This window comes from Parasteatoda tepidariorum, chromosome 2 (assembly GCF_043381705.1).
Source record: "Parasteatoda tepidariorum isolate YZ-2023 chromosome 2, CAS_Ptep_4.0, whole genome shotgun sequence".
In the NCBI taxonomy this organism is placed as follows: domain Eukaryota; kingdom Metazoa; phylum Arthropoda; class Arachnida; order Araneae; family Theridiidae; genus Parasteatoda; species Parasteatoda tepidariorum.
Window position 1 is genome coordinate 12956983 of NC_092205.1, and position 17061 is coordinate 12974043.

The window sequence follows — 17061 nt, forward strand, 5'->3', positions numbered from 1 at the left end:
TAAAAAAAGGTTTTCAAACTATGAAAAATCACAATTGAAATCAATAATAGCAACAAAGTAGGAATTAAAATATTTTAAATTTGATTTACGGCTGAAGATTATGAATTTTATTTGAGGTTAAAGACGGTTTGTAAACAAAGTACTTCAGTTCTTCTAGACGGGATAGTTAGATTTAAATAATGTGTTCTTAGCAACCTCCATTAAGATAGGTTAGATTTCGTATTGAAATAATTATTAAGATCTTTTTTTTTTTACTTTTTACAAAGATTCAAAAAAATTATATAAAAATTGTGTTCATTGTGCATGTTTAAATTCAAAAGCAAAAAATGTGTTTGCAAAATAAAATGAAAATAATTCTGACTAAAACTGTGACGCATTTTTTTTTTAATAATTATTTTTCAAAACTATTTTTAAAATATGATTTTGCGTATAATACAGTTAAATTAATCTTTATGCATTAAAACATAAAAAAAGCAATTTTTGCAACAAAATATATACAATTGCTTATGTAAAACTAACCAACGTAATAAATATAAATTTCTAAAGTCATAATATGCACATTAATTATAAAAAATATTTGTGGAAAATATTATTTTGCAAATGGTAATTATTAACAAATATTTCAAACAAATTGCCAGAAAATTTTAAAAATAAAGACTAAACTTTTGTCTTGTTTTATCTTATTCTATAAATAAATTAGTATTGTCGTAAATAGATCACGATTAAGTATGAAAAAATCTAAAAGCACATAATGCATAGTTGTTAATTTCGAAATCTCTATCACAATAATATGAAAAGGTAAATAATGGCTAGCCAACACTTCGAAATATTTTTGTTATGGAACAAAAAATAGCGATCTTAACAAGATCACGTCCTCTGGTATCAGAAATGCTCATTTCATATATGATACCGTAGGCCGTGAAGAGAGAATCATGTGATCGTGTATATGTGATCTCGGCCCAAAAAAGGTTAAAGGCGGTCTTTATGGAACATCTCGTATAGATCTTTATGCTCTCTTAAAATTAATTCGCTTTTTGCTACATGTCCATGATGGCATTCACTTTTATAACTTCCTGGTGCACTCATGCAACTATGGTTGCAATGATATTTTTGCTCCTGATATTCATCTATCCCTGAAAAGAAAATACTTTTATTAAAGAATCCGTTATCTAGTGATAACTAAAGTATCGCGAGTCTTGGTGACTCAGGAAATAAAGCGTTCGCCTTCCAATGAGGTGAGCCGCATTAGAATCACAGGGATGGCTGGTTGATACGAATTCCTCACCCGACTCACAAAGACCACAGTGCTGACCTAAAATATCTTTAGTGGCAGGTGGATTATGGGTAAGAGTCCCCTTAGCGTCAAGATAACCATGATAGGTTTGCATGCTTTTTCCTCTCCATGTAAGGCAAAGGCGGGTTAGTTCCATCAAAAAGTCCTTCATGAAGGGAAATTTCTCCCAATACTTGATCCAGAAGTTTCCTTGTTTTCTGGAGTGGGCTCAAAATTACAAGGCTGCGGAGTTGAACGTTTGATAGTTGTAAATTCAGAATTAGATCGTTTGTTCAACGCTGGTTATAAATATTTCTAGTATTAGTAGTCTAGTATTTGTATTAGTAGTCGTAAACCCAAGGGTGGGTCAACTGTTCAGCTATGGTTATAAACTAAAGAACCGTGGTAAAATAGATTTTTATTTGCACCTAAAATTTCCCCACGTTTTACGAAAGCGGTGCACCCAGCATTTTTAATTTTAGGCATGACTGAAATAGAAATTACATTCCACTCGCCAATTAAAAAATGAAGTTTTTATCAACTCTTTGCGTTGTTTCACTTTCATTATAAAAACTACTTCGCACACAAATATATTCAAACCTTATGTATATGATAAAAATAAATAGAATTTTACCCATGCATCTTCCGTCTTGTAAGCGCCTATATCCTTCTTTACAGGAACAAACAGCAAAACCACTGGATGAGTTGCATATTTGTTCGCAGCCTCCATTATTAATATCACAAGTTTTAGGTTTAATAGTTTTGTTTGCAATGTCTCCTCGTTCTTCCTTGTAATTGTAACGAGGAACGTGAAATATAGACTTACGTTTATTGGCTTTGATTTCTAAAATATACAAAATCTACATTAAAATGATTTTTGGAAATGAACAAAAATCAAATACATAAACATTAAAATTGCTCTTCGCATGTATATTAATCAATCAAAAAATTTTAGTCTTACATGAAATAGTCGTTATTACGTTCAGATATTATTATGCTCAGTTTGTTTTTTACAGTATTTAAATAAATATGTTATGCAGTTTACGGGGTTAGCTGTTAAAATCAGTTTATCGTAGAAAAAAAATGATTGTAGCAACTGAGGGTGTTGATGAGCGAAGCTAATCGGGGTAGTGTCTCACTGTTTAACATATTAACGAGCATAAATATTAACTTTTTTCGATAAATTTTATTGTTTTATAGCTTTCTAGGAGCGGGGCCAAATGACATAGCATGACTGGGCTGAGACCTCCTGCCCCCCCCCACCCTTTCTCGTCAGATTTATTTCACGTTTTTAAGTGCCAAGTAATGTCATTTCTAAGATGTAAATTTTTTTTCTTCAGTTTTGACATGGATTCTAAAAAAAATCAGAACAGTCTGCATTCAAATTTTTCTTATTTAATATCAATATGATGAATAAATACCTGTACACAACGTTCACTTCAACAAACAAACAATTTACACTCTCAGATCTCATGGCTCACCCACCTAATCAATTCAAACTTATTATATTACAGTAAAAGTGGTTATATAAAAGTCGTTACAGTCCTTATATATATTTAACGTTAAAATAACCATAAAAAGACTAGAATGAAATATGCACATTTACTTCCTTTTCTTTCTTCTTGCACAACGAGTTTGATTTAACTAAATATATACAGTAGATTGCTTTTACTTGAAATTTTTAGACTAAATTATATAGCTCTGTACTTTAAGGAAAGCAGAAATCTCTACGACAGAAAAACTTAAACTTAAAAAACTTAAACGTAACGAGTATATGCAAGAAGAAGAGGAAATGTGCAATACCTTTTGACGTTATTTGATAGGAGTGAATGCAGATTTTAATGGTAAAGAGTCAAGAAGGGAAATAGGGGAGTATGACGTCGCTTGGCTGGGCTAAGACCCATATGCCCTACCTTCAATATGTGGTCAATAAAATACGCATTTTTGGCAGGATTTCTTTTATTAGGAAGAAAAAACTTAGCTGATAGTTTCAATTATGTTGCTTTATGAAGTAAACGATGTTTGTTTTTAGCTTTCCTGTATTGATACAAGAAATAAATAAAAATGTCTTCGATTTAATCATTTTAGTATAATATTGCTCACTTAAAAAGCAGAAAAATGTATTTCCCTAAAAACACATTTTCATCTTAATAACGGAATGTGACAAGGGTGATAGGAAAAGACAAAGTGGAAATGAAAATTTTATGTACAAAATAAACTCAAGATAACAATTTATGTATCGTACTTGTCTCATAGTTAACATAATTTTTTGAACTGACATGTTATACTTTCAACTCATACTCTACTACTTTGTTTAAATGTAGGATGGTCATTCAGTCTATTTAAACCCGAATTAAATTAAAGTTTATAAAAAAAAAGTGCATTTATAACCAATAGTTTTCTTTTTCCAAGAGGTTTTTTGAATAATATGCCTTTACTGAAAATAATTATTTAAGTATATCAGTCAAAGTATTTTATTAATTGCATCGTCATCTGGAATATGAGACTTATTGTTTTAAAAATTAATTCGGGTAATAGATTTTGAATACACAAATGTTCATTAAGCTTTTAAATGAAATAATAAACTTGTTCATTTTCTAAGTAAATTTGTCATATATGTTTGTAAGTTAGAGTTCAGAAAAATATTGTTTAAGCAAGAAAATTTTTTACATTTATATATATATATATATATATAAAGGTTATTCTTTTNATATATATATATATATATATAGGTAAAAAAAATTTTATAGAATTTCTTAAATATACTTTCAGCTAACATATTGAAGAAAATGTTTAGAAAAAAATTAAGATATCGAAGATATATATTCTCTAGAATGTCTAATGTATATTTTCTAAAAGAAAAGACATATGTTGAATATCTCAAGTTATTTGTCCCACATAAACCTTAAATCTTAAAAAAATCTTCAGATTATATTCTTAAGATTTTCTTCAGATTATATTCTTAAGAATATCTTAAGTTATTTGGCCCACATAATCTTAAATCTTAAGAAATTCTTAAGATTATTTTCTGAAGATTTTATTAAGATTATATTCTGAAGATTTTCTTAAGATTATTTTCTTAAGATTTTCTTCAGACAATATTCTTAAGAAAATCTTAAGTTATTTGGCCCATGTAAACCTAAATCTTAAGAAATTCTTAAGATTATATTCTGAAGATTTTCCTAAGATTATTTTCTTAAGATTTTCTTCAGACAATATTTTTAAGAAATCTTAAGAATAAGTGGGCTAAATAACTTAAGATTCTCGCAAGATTTCTTTTTAATAAATTCTTGAGATTTTTTTAGTGGGGCATGAGCAGGAAAAAGCAGGGCAGGAATGAGGTGTTCTAAATGTCGAAAAATTTCAAATATTTATTGATGTTGCCATTTCGTAACCTGGCCAATGCAGTTTGCCTTCGAATTCTTCTTCTAAGCACAAATAACTAATCGGTTTCTTAATGCGCGTTTAGTCATTCTGACGCAACTTTTCACTAAATATTCTTATGGCACTGAGTAAGTTCGTCTTTTCTTTTCTTCCGGAAAATTTAGCGTACCTATCAAAGTTAGTTTATTATATTAAAAACTTAGAATTTTTCGTCCACGATTGCAAGAAATAACAATTTACTAAAGTCAAAATTTTAATAATTATTATAACAAAACCATATACTTACGAAGCATTATATTGAATGAAAAAAATAAAACAAAAGCTTAACGTGCACCTGAAAAAATAGTACATTATACAAGTAGAAAATGGAGAGAGATTATTTGATAAACTGCTCCATAATTGTTCATCTTCAATATTTATCGTTACAAACGAAATCAATATTCAAAATATGATTTCTTGTTTATACTTTGAGTTAAGTTTCTTAGAAGAAAAAAAAAGATAAGCTGCAGAATAGATAATTTTTTTAAAAATATAATCATATTCAGTTCTGAAGTAAAATTTAATATAGATAAAAATTATTTATTATGAGAGTGAATAAAAAATAAACGCCTTTGTTACCTTCGCATTCATAACTATTTTTGAGTATATAACCAGATTCACATGAACACGAGTAACTTCCAGGAGTATTGAGACATTTCTGATTGCATTGATTCAGATGAGGAAATTGACACTCATCGATATCTGAAATTATATCATTTTTTTTACAGTTGTTAATATAAAATAATTTTTCTATTATAAAACATTACTCGAAACAGTTACAATTATTCGAAACAGTTACAAAAATCGTGATGTACGATTTTTAAATTAAGTGAATGCGAATCGTAGCGTCTAACTTCTTAATCAAGTAAATACAAAAATCGATGTTTGATATTAAAATCGCATGAATAAGAATCGTGATATTCCAAATATTCAAAACGGCTAAAATTAGCCAAACAAAAATAATAAAATTGATAGAAGAACCACGTGTTCATATATGCAAACATCGTGACATCTTGATGAACAATTTCGTCGGATTAAAAGATGTTGACTCGCGGAATTCCGCAAACCAATGATCTCGAGATATGATACAATACTCGCTATTTTTGTTGAAAAATCACACACATTGCTTCTAGTTTTCTGACCCGAAAGAATGATAGGAAAAATCCGGAATTTCTTGTCACACCCGGAATACCGTACTCGTTATATCGAGCTTTTACTGCAGTTTGTCATTAACGTAATAGCACCATATAGCTTATCAAAATGAAGATAATAAATATATTTTTACCCTGGCATTTTCCCCCTCTCTCAGGTCTAAATCCATTTCTACAGGAACAGACAGGAAAACCACTGGATGAGTTGCATATTTGTTCACAGCCACCATTATTAATATCACAAGTTTGAGGTTCATTATTATTGTTAGGTGAAATCTTTTCTTGTCTTCGATTATAATGAGAGTAGTCAAATGCAGTAGCAGGGTTAATGGCTTTGATTGCTGAAATAAACGAACAATATTATTAAATCTTTTTTGTAAATGAACATTAATACTATATAAAATTCAAAAAATGTAATGGACGAAATATTTCTCTTCAATTCTCTATATCCAATAAAAACATTAGTCAAACTGTGGTTAAACTATTGTAAGGTTTGAGTTCAGTTATTTCAAGGTTCAGTTTGATTAGACTATTCACTTAGAAATTTTTCATACTAATGTTGTATTCCAGCAGATAGTTGACTGTGATTGTATAATAAGAACATAGTGTAATTTATAAGCATAAAAAGATGATTTTTTGTGTCTCTCTCATGTCCCCAGACTCGTTAATATTAGGAATAGAGCGTTCTCCTTCCAATGAGGTAAACCGGGTTCAGCGACGGCTGGGCGATATTAATTCCGCACCCGGCTTGCACCAACTACAGTGTTGACGTAAAATATCCTCAGTGGTAGATGGATCATGGGTCAGAGTCTCCTTGCCATTAGGCTAACCTTGCGAGGTTTTCCCCTCCATGTAACAAAATGCGGGTTAGTTCCATCAGAAAGTCCTCCACGAAGGCAAATTTCCTGCGATACTTGATCCAGTCCAGGATTTTCCTCTTCTTCTGGAGTGGGTTCAGGATTACAAGGCTACGGAGTTGAACNATCACGAGTCGCCAACAAATTTATGTGAATTATTACAACCATGTAACCGAAACATTTAGCCGTTGGAAAATTAGAATAAAAAGTTATAAATAGATTTTTGTTTTCGATTAAAGGCGACAGTGAATATATAAGTCTGCATTAGTAATGAAATAAAAAAGTATCCGTTACATTAATCTAGAAGAGAAGAAATAAATATTTTATGTTTGTTTTAAAAAGATTAAGTTTGTGATTGATTTTAAATATAATTCTATTAATAAAAAATCAGCTTAAGTAATGAAAGATATTTTAAAAGATAGAAAATAAATATGTGTATGCCAATTGTGGCATCACGGATAGATAGATAGATAGATAGACAGATTACTAATGTTCAACTCCGTAGCCTTGTAATTTTGAACTCAATTCAGAAAACAAAGGAACTGTTGGATCAAGTATTGGGAGAAATTTGCCTTCGTGGAGGACTTTTTGATGGAACTTACAGGTATTTGCGTTACATGGGGAGGAAGAACACGAGATCCTCCCACGGTTAGCCTGACGGCAAGGGGACTCTAACCCATGATCCGTCTAACACTGAGGACATTTTACGTCAGCACTGTCGTCGGCGTTTACCCTGTCGTTCACTCTGATATACTAAAATTGTTGAGTTGTTGTAAAATTAGCAATTATACATTTGTCTTTGAAAAAACCTTCGTTGATATGGTAAATTTATATGAGTTTTACATCGAGCTTGGAGATCATATGAGATTTTGCATTTGGAGAATTAACACGTATGCTATGGTGCATTGTTTAGATAATACAAATAATACAGATACAGATTAATCGGGTGATATCTATATGAGATCGTGATGAATAATTAACAAGGTATACAAAGCGTAACAATACAATTAATGCAGGCATACACTTACTAGGGTACAGTGAAACTTATGTAGGATCCATTATATGTCATGTATTTGATGTAGCATTTCACTGTAAATAGTCATCAATGATAACTCCCAAGAGCTTGAATTTCTGTTCTTGTTTGATGTTGTATTTTCCATACGGGATCCTGGTGGAGCCATTGACCAGTGTTTTGTCTCTTTTCTGCAGTATGATGTTTTCTCTATTGAATTCTTTAAATCTTTTTTTCTGCTCATTGAATACATTTTTTGAGAGCTTGTGTAGCCAGTATACCTAGTTCTTATTTTGTATTTGACACTATGATGAGAATAAAATCGTCTGCTAACGGCATGAAGTGTATGGCGCTGTCGAGAACTAGGTCGTCTTTTAAAGTTACCCAATCTTGAATTATTGTTTTTACATTCTCGTCAAGACACGTGCACTACTTAAAAGCTCTTGTATTGTGGCACAGCATTGCAAAGCACGCTACTAACAGATTAAAATAAATAAATAACTTGATTTGACATGTCTTTTACGAGTCAGCGTATTAGACTTGAGTAAACTTTAAGTAAATTTTAAGTAAATTATCTATAATTACTTAAAACAATCAAAATGTTTTAGTTTTATATCGTATTTTACACTGTCTAAATGGAAAATTCGTGGTCAACCACCGATGACTGGCGTGTCAATCAACGTGTTTACAAACTTTCCTTTGTTGAACCGCACTTCGAAAAACTATAATTAAGAGATATTATTACCAAATATTTAATTGCTTTTATGCCTTTCAGTTTTTGAGCGTGATTGCGTATTGTTAATTAATACAGATTCCTAGATTATTTAATCCTTTATTTATTAAATCATTAAAAAATTATCAAAAAGGTAGGAACTTTCTTGTCCCATTAAATAAGGTTCATTTTACGCTTTGACAAATATTTGTCTTTACTATTCAATATTATTTTCCAATTTTTCATACAATTAATTTGGAACTTATTATAAAATTTTAATTCAAGTTAAAAATTTAATACTTTATTTTATAACTTGTTAAAAACGTTAATGAATCAATGAAAGAATAGAAAAGACCTACTGACAAAATTGATCAAGTTCGAAAGCAGAGAATTGAGAAATAATAAAATAGCGTTCTCGAACAAAATATCAACAACTCAACTCTTCCATAGGTGAATAAATAATCATGTATTTATGTAAAGTCATATAGTTAGTCATGAAGCTTATTTAACGTCAGATAAATATAAAGTCATACTACAGGGATAGACAAGTTCCGATGACATATTTTTTTTCCTTTCAATGCCATATGAAAATAATGTTGATGGGACTTTTAAGTTTCATAGATACTTAAAGGATAAATACATTTTTACTCCGTTCCACTAATACTGAAATAGAACAAAAATCGTTTTCTTTTTAAAAATTTGATGGACGATTTTAATTTCACAATTTTATACTTACTATGAGAGTATTCCAAAATGCAGCGAGGCTCAACACCAGTCCATCGTAAATTCTGGCCGCAACGGCGCTCACTGGAACCTATCAAATAGTACTTTCTGGGGCACCTGTATCGACATATTGAGCCCTCTGAAGGAGGTTCATTCTCACATTTTCTAATAGCTATTTTCACAGTTGGCAGAGGCTCACATTGGCGTGATGTAACTATATCAGAACAAAAGTTAACTATTTTTAAGCCCAAGCGAATTTAAAATTACAAATATACAGGTATAAAACAAATTTAATGGTCCTCAATAGCCACAGGGTGATTAAATATAAAAAAAGGCGATTAAACAATCACTTACAGGTCACAACCCGATCGTCACTTTTTGTTGAAAATGTTCTCCACGAGCATTTCATTATTATTTTTCATTTAATAAATATAGAATTATTATGATTACTTTACAATATTCTGAAAAATTGCTTTAATTCAAGCATATTTCTTAATTATATATTTTTTTTTCATTTAAGAAATGAATCCTGTAGTGTTTACTATATTGTTAGAAATGCTTCAAAAGAAATGACCGATATTAATATGAATGATTTTATTAATCGTTTAAAAATTTTCATTTCCTTAGAGAAAAGTGGCCACTGCTAAAAATACCACAACTGGTGAAAGTACAGATATTTCTCCGATATTGACCTTATATAGAAATGTCCGATTTACCCGATATTTTACAACCAATATCAGCATTATATGGAGTTGTCAGATTCACCAGATATTTTATATTTATTATTCAGCCAATATATACCTTATATTGACTCTATATAGGGCGATATTGGCCCTATATAGAACCAATGTCAATAAATCTAGACATACTAATACTGATCCTTCGTCATCGATCCGAAGACATGCCATCGCAATTTTGATCCTCTGCAGCGGGGATGGCTTCCCTGCTTTGGTAGCCCGACAATCTGCACACGAAGTTGAGCATTTTACGGTAGAACAGTTTAACGAGGACCCATACCGAAACCTTCGGTCACTACGCAGACTGATCCAAGTGGTCACCCACCCGCACACTGACCGCAGCCAGTGATGCTTGACTTCGGTGATTTGCTGGGAACCGCGTCTTAGCGATCAGTCCACTGCAGGACGCGCATATTATTAAAAATATAAATCTATTTCTACTCTCAATAATTCAAACTTTGCATTAATCACGTGATAAAAGCTAATAGCAATTTGTTACTATTATTGATAAAAAATACTGTTGCACGCTGATCCATATTATTTCACAAATTTGCACTAAACGTAGCATAAATCTAACTAAACGGTGTCTCATTGAGTCAGATCATGACACAAATTAATCATTTTTTAATGCTTGATCGCATGATGTAATTTTTCAACTGAAAACTATTCAAGTAGCTATTTTGATCGTTTCTCGTCGAATCTTTTCATTTCAATGATTCAGTCTCTCAATGATTACAATCTATCAATGATTCACACTAAATGTTATGGACTACACGAGAAGTTCTTAAAGTTTATTTCTCCGTGGATCACTACTGAATTTTTGTTAGCTGAGATGTTCAACTTTAAAGTTTGAACAGGATAATTTACCTCAAATCAATCGACCCTTTGCTTTAAAATTTCTTGGTTTTTTTAATGGCAAAAAGCAATTTAATTATGCCACTTTGAAATGGATATTGAAAAGTGGTAGTATTGTTACAATTTTTTTTTCAGTTTCGTTGCATTTGTACTGCTATCATTTTGTTGGTTTTCTAGTAAGCTGAAAGTTTCTGAGCCTTTTTATTTTTACTCAGAAAAAAAGAGACCGGATAATATTTGATCAATTGGTTGTTGCTAGATTGGTCATGATGCATATAGCTGGAAGGAGGGTAAGTTTCTTCAACTTAGATACCTCTATACTCGACACTAACTATATGCACTTTTCACCTTTTACTCTTGGTTCTATTAAAAATCAAATAGGTCGATTGATGCATGATTGAAATAAGGTTAAGGTACACAGTCCAGCAACCTCAATGTAGCAACCACATACTCTCGACTTCAACATGAAATAATCCATCACTGTTAGCAGGTGGTGGACACAGATAGCAGGCAGCATTGCACTTGTTAGCGTAATGCAGAAACGGAGCGATTTATCTGACGGTTAAAAGATCACGATTAGTGACATTCGGGCCAAAGGTGGATGATTCATATGAATGCCGATACTCTAGTTAACGACATAAGTTTTTCACATCCTCTCCATGCTCTTTGGAATGCATTTTGCCCTGATTTTCCCCTCTCGGCCACTACAGTTTTTCTAGCTTTGTTCACCTTTATTTATTTTTCATTTTCTGTTTCACACTGTGGATACTGCGGTTTTTTTGGGTTTGTCTTTCATCTTTTTCTTTTCATTGGCAACTTTACGTTTCCTGTTTCAAATCCCTTCCCCCCCCCTCATTCACGTCCGGCCAGTCTTGCGTATGCATCGGCGCTTGAAACATGTCGACTTTATTACCATCTTCATATTTTTTTATGCAAATGGAATTTAATAAATATGATATACAGGGTGTCTATAAAAGAAGTCCGGGGTTTTGAGGCAAAATATTTTAATGAAATAAAAACCATACATACATGTTTTATACATGACTGAAAAGCTTACATTTTCAAGTTTTTTTAACACTTAGTCAAGTTCTATATGAGCCCCGTTAGTGGCACGGCAGACGTCTAAACAGTATTCTACCTCTTCCCATGTCCTGGCGAGCATGTTTGGGGTGACGGTTGCCACACAATTGACTATTCGTTCCCTGAGATGTTGAACATCACGAATTTTCTCTGCACTTTGTACGGTAACTGAAGACTTCGTTTCTATGAGCCAAATAACACATTGAGCCTTTTGTTGCGGAGTCGCCATCATTTAAAATTTCGCGACGTCATTTCAAGGTCAACGCCCTGCAGCGTCGCCAACAGTTGATACAAACATTCCCAATTGGTATGAGTAAAACTTTTTGAGCTACTCTTTTCAGAGAAATCGACTAAATTTTGCTATCTTTTATAGTTAGTGAGATATGAATTTTTAAAATCCCGGAGTTCTTTTATAGACACCTTGTATAATATATCAGTTATATCTGATATATTAAATTTAATATATCAGTTATATCAATATGATCAATACCTACACAAAAATGCGATTATCTCAATTTTTAATTACTTTCGTGAATAAACTATCCTATCATTTATAGCTTACTTCTTTCACAACGGGGCAAAGGATTTTCCCACAATCCATTCACACAAAGAATTTTACTTGAACTGGAAAGCGTGTAACCAACTTTGCAAACAGCATAGGCATGTAATTCCTTGCGATAAAGAAGACTTCTGTATTCGGTACCATTTTCTGTCCAGGTAGTCCCTACTGGCTTGCACTGCTGACTGTTTAACACCTCTGTTCAAAAGAGAGGAAAAGAACTATATAGAGCAATATTATTTTTGGTGCAAAACGATACTAAATATATTTATGTCCGTCATTTGAACCACTAAAAAGTATTTTGCTTAATCAATAAACATGCATACTGGAAAAATAATAAACTACAGGAATTATTTTAGTTTGTTCGATTCAGATTGAGTAGTGCTGATTGCTAGTGATTTATTGCTTATTTACTTTTCGGTTTTTACTTTTTTCGGTTTACTTTTCGGTTTACTCCTTACGAGGAGCCGGTATTTAGCAAGCTTAAAATATAGCTCCAAACTTTGAATTTAATTTCCTTTTTAAATTAAAAACTTACGTAACTTTATATCGAAAATAAACCTCACTCGTAATACGGAAAATTAAATTATTCATTCAATTATGAGAACAATTATTATTCGCTTGGCAATCTTTTTTTTTGCAGTAGATTAGTTGGCAGAGGTTGTACGCTTCTCGAAGCCATCTTTCATGTCTTAAAACCAATCCGTATATTGACGTCACATACTTTACTCAAAAATCAAGTCGGTGTTTTCTCTATTCGGCTGTTACATTCTAAGAAGCCATTATAATATTACGATCATCTAAATACAACTTCATCTTATGATTTTCGACTTTGTGATCTAATATTTGTGATTTTGTGATCTAATATGATTTAAATTAGTTTTAAAAAAATTAATTTTATGCTCATTAAACTCTCATAAATAGAAATTTAGTATATTTAAGAATGCATATACTGTTGTAGAATTATTTAAATAAAATTTCATATTTTGACTAACAATAATGGCATACATTAAGCTAAGCGTAGAAAATATATAAATAGATTGTTCGTTTAAAATCCTAATAACAAACTTTAAAAATAAATTTTCTGTTCAGGACTAAGCATTCACTTATAGTAATTTGGATAATTTAAACAATATTAAAAACACCATTTTTATATTAAAACTAGGTGCATAAAAATTGCAACACTACATTGAACTTATAAAAAAAAGTTCATTAATCAATTTTATTCATTTCTTATTGTGGCATAATAATCATTTACATGAAATTTGAATTAAAATCATTAATAAAAGTACCAAGCTGAACATTCCTTTAGCGTATAATGGATTAATAGTTTTTCTGCTCATGTCATCGTAACTTGCTGTTTTGTTTTTAGAAGTTTTAAGATTTTTTTAGCGCTTAGTTTCAAATGATTCGTTTACATTATTTAAAAAAGGTAAATTGTTACTTATAAATAACATATGGCTTTAATTGCTTTTTTGAAGGAAAGAGGGGTAGCTAAATGACTCACCTCATAAAATAATCTTTATCCAAATATTAGTAGCAAATCCGCGATATTGTTTCTTTTTTTTCGTATTACATTTTTACATTAAACTTCTAATCAAGATTGTTTTTTTTGGAAAACAAAGATAGCTATTAACTCCTTTTCCTTCGGCTTGTCGAACCAGTTTTCACATATTGCTTTGCCACATATTGGATGGTATAGTTAAATACATTGGATCACCATAAATGGAGCTTTAGTCTTATTTTAAATTACTACAAAAGTCACAAACCTACTAAAAAGCATTTATATTCAAAAAATTAACTATATTTTAGACAAATCGTAAGAATACTTAACTCTTGAAACTGAAAAAAAAAAGCATTTGAAGGGTATCATTATCATAATGAAAAGAAGGCTAACTTTGCAAGAATAATGACAGTAAGAATAACAGTAGATGTGATGTCACAAACTCACTCCCTTCCTTTATGTGGAAATCCAAAGAGCATGTTTTCGCACTTTAAATTATTTCAAACAGATTTCAAATGTAATATTAAAAAAAATATTACCTTGAAAAGAATGTATGAATGTTAAATTTAGTTATGAATGAATTGGAATTCAAAATACTTTTTAGCTTTAATAAATTTTATCAGAATTATATTTAATGTAAAATTTCTTAAATACAAAATTAATACATTAAATTATATTTAATAATAGCACAAACTACTTAAAAATTCAATTTACTCCATTCTGATAAATCTTAGTAAATTTACTTTAAATAAAAGATATTATTTGGCTATTTTATGTTTGATGAACTTCTTTTCGATTTCTGGGTTTTCAGCTTCTTCTACTATTCTAAGAGTTCTACTGTTCTGTTTCTATATTTTCTCTAGAATGCAACCATATTTCTAACTCCTTATTTTTCATTAAATTGCTGAAAAGTATAGTTCTAATTTTTTCATTAAAAATATGAAGGTAAATTAAACTTTTTTTAGCATTAGAACTTCTAATAGTGTTCAATAAAAGTTTAATTAACACTTCTTAAAATTTCAGTAAAAACTTTAAATAAAATGTATTCGAATATTAATTTGTGTGTGAACAAATTAAAAGCCAAAATGTAAATCTGAAACTTCAAAACAGTTGCCAATAATACAATAAAAGATATGATAGCTTTTAGCGTCTACTGAACATGTGACGTCATAAATTCGACTCTCTGAAGAAGAGGAAAAATAGACCTCCGTTTAATAACCTTACATTTTAATATATCATGCCGAACATGGTTACATTGTAAAAGTGAATTATCTCGTAGCAAATTAATTTTGTAACACGAAACTTCTGCTAATTTATGCGTAAAAGAACAAAACAAACATAAATATTCAGTTAACGTAATTTTAATGTAATTATTGGAGTTGCTTCACTTTCGTATGATACTAATTTAATGTTGACACTCTATTCTAAACAGAATACGTAAAATATTTTTGCTAACGTTAAAAAAAATGGCGTTTTTTCTATCAATAATCATGATACAAAATCCATAATTTAGAATTCAAATTAAATTTTCTAGCATGCAGTGTACGTTTAGAACTAAACCGCATTACGTAGTTTAATTGACTCTTAAAAATTTTTTGATTTTTAAATTTAAAATATGCTTTTTTATAATGCATTATCGACTGCTAGCAAAATCATCACATTCATTTTATCATTTTAAGAAATTTAGTTTAATAGGTTTTCGTTATTATTTTATTGAATTGGAAACTAAGTCAAGACTTACCACCATATGATATGAATATTAAGCAATTAATCACGAACAATAGCTGAACTACGATGTTTGGATACATGCTGTTTCATTTAAAATTTAGTTTAGTGTATATCTGCATTATTATATTTGATGTATTTACGCAATTGAAGTCCAGCGAATAAAATCACAAAAGATTGCTTTCGTTTACACTTCATATCAATCGGTCAAATGATAAGCAGTTCGCCTTGACCTCACATGTCTGATTTTCACTTCTTATAAAATCCTAATTCACGAAAGTGAAACTAAAATGATGAAATGAAACTAAACACTGAACCGTCGTTAGAATTTTTAGTGCCGCTTAGAGAATGAATATTAAATATTCAAGATTTTTATTACAATTGAAGTATATAAAAAAAATTATTTTTTGTATTTCAATCCTTAAAAAAATAACACCTCTTTGAATTGTGGAATTTTGCGTTTAATGGCCCTACTTAAATAATTATCGAAAAATGTTTACATAAACCTTATTTTCTACTGTTTTACACTGGAACTCTTAATTGTGAAAATTATAGCCTATTTTCCTGTTTTATTAATACGATTAAATAGAAAACAAAGTTATGAATTTTTCAAATTTTTTTTTAAAAAAACACCTTTTTTTTATACAAATTATAACCCCCCCTATTTTGTCAGGGCGGGCCCCCCTTGAGTGTTAAGAAGGTGGAATCCTAAGATGTTTTTTCTCCACATTAGTGATTCGAGAGATTTCAATAGCTGTTTTGCTCCACCATAGCTTAACTTTTATTTGGGTCACATATGGTTTGTCTAAAGTAAAAACTCCCAAAACCACTCGTCTGGACTCGTGACGGTGACTATGACAACGAGGTATAACTATTTCAAGTAGGGGGGTGGGGTCACTGTTTAGAACAGGTTTTGGCTCGGGTCGGCGAGAGAAAGGGAATCTTTTTCTTCGATCGATTGTGTTAGCCCTAGAGTGAAGAAAAGCTGTCCTCCTGAAATGTGCTATTTTTGTTTCAATAGCAGTAGACGGCCTCAGACTATGTGGCTGGGGGAGTTCCTACCGTAGACAAACTATGTGTAAACTTAACAGACGAGAATTCTAAAAACAAATATTTAGGGGAATCATTATGAAACACCCTACATGCTATTAATTCGATAAAAGAAAATATTTCATATCACTTTTTGAGAAACTTTCGAAGTTTTCACTTTTTCAGAAAATATCAAATTGAACTAAATTCCCCCCCTGCCCGTAGTATATATATATACAGGGTGTCTCAGTTAAGCGTTTCAGAACTTCTAAGAGGGGTAGGGGGCATCCTGACGACTCGAAATCATATAGCAATGTGGGGTCGAAAATGCTTTCCTGAAGCGGTGACGTACACAGAAGCACCATAAAGAAAAGAGACCGTAAGTGAAAAATCGCTATAATAATGCAATCATGATTTAAAT

General features: G+C 30.8%; 1 protein-coding gene across 1 annotated transcript in view; it reads right to left on the reverse strand.

Moving 5' to 3' along the window:
* Positions 1-15851, reverse strand: part of LOC107442852 (fibrillin-1) — a gene marked incomplete in the record, with an annotated part of 109281 nt that extends 93430 nt beyond the window's left edge. The window contains 6 exon segments of the mRNA XM_071177181.1: positions 1908-2117; positions 5276-5398; positions 5982-6188; positions 9165-9365; positions 12386-12580; positions 15628-15851. Coding sequence (XP_071033282.1) covers positions 1908-2117; positions 5276-5398; positions 5982-6188; positions 9165-9365; positions 12386-12580; positions 15628-15694 — 1003 coding nt within the window.
* Positions 15852-17061: the final 1210 nt, after the last annotated feature.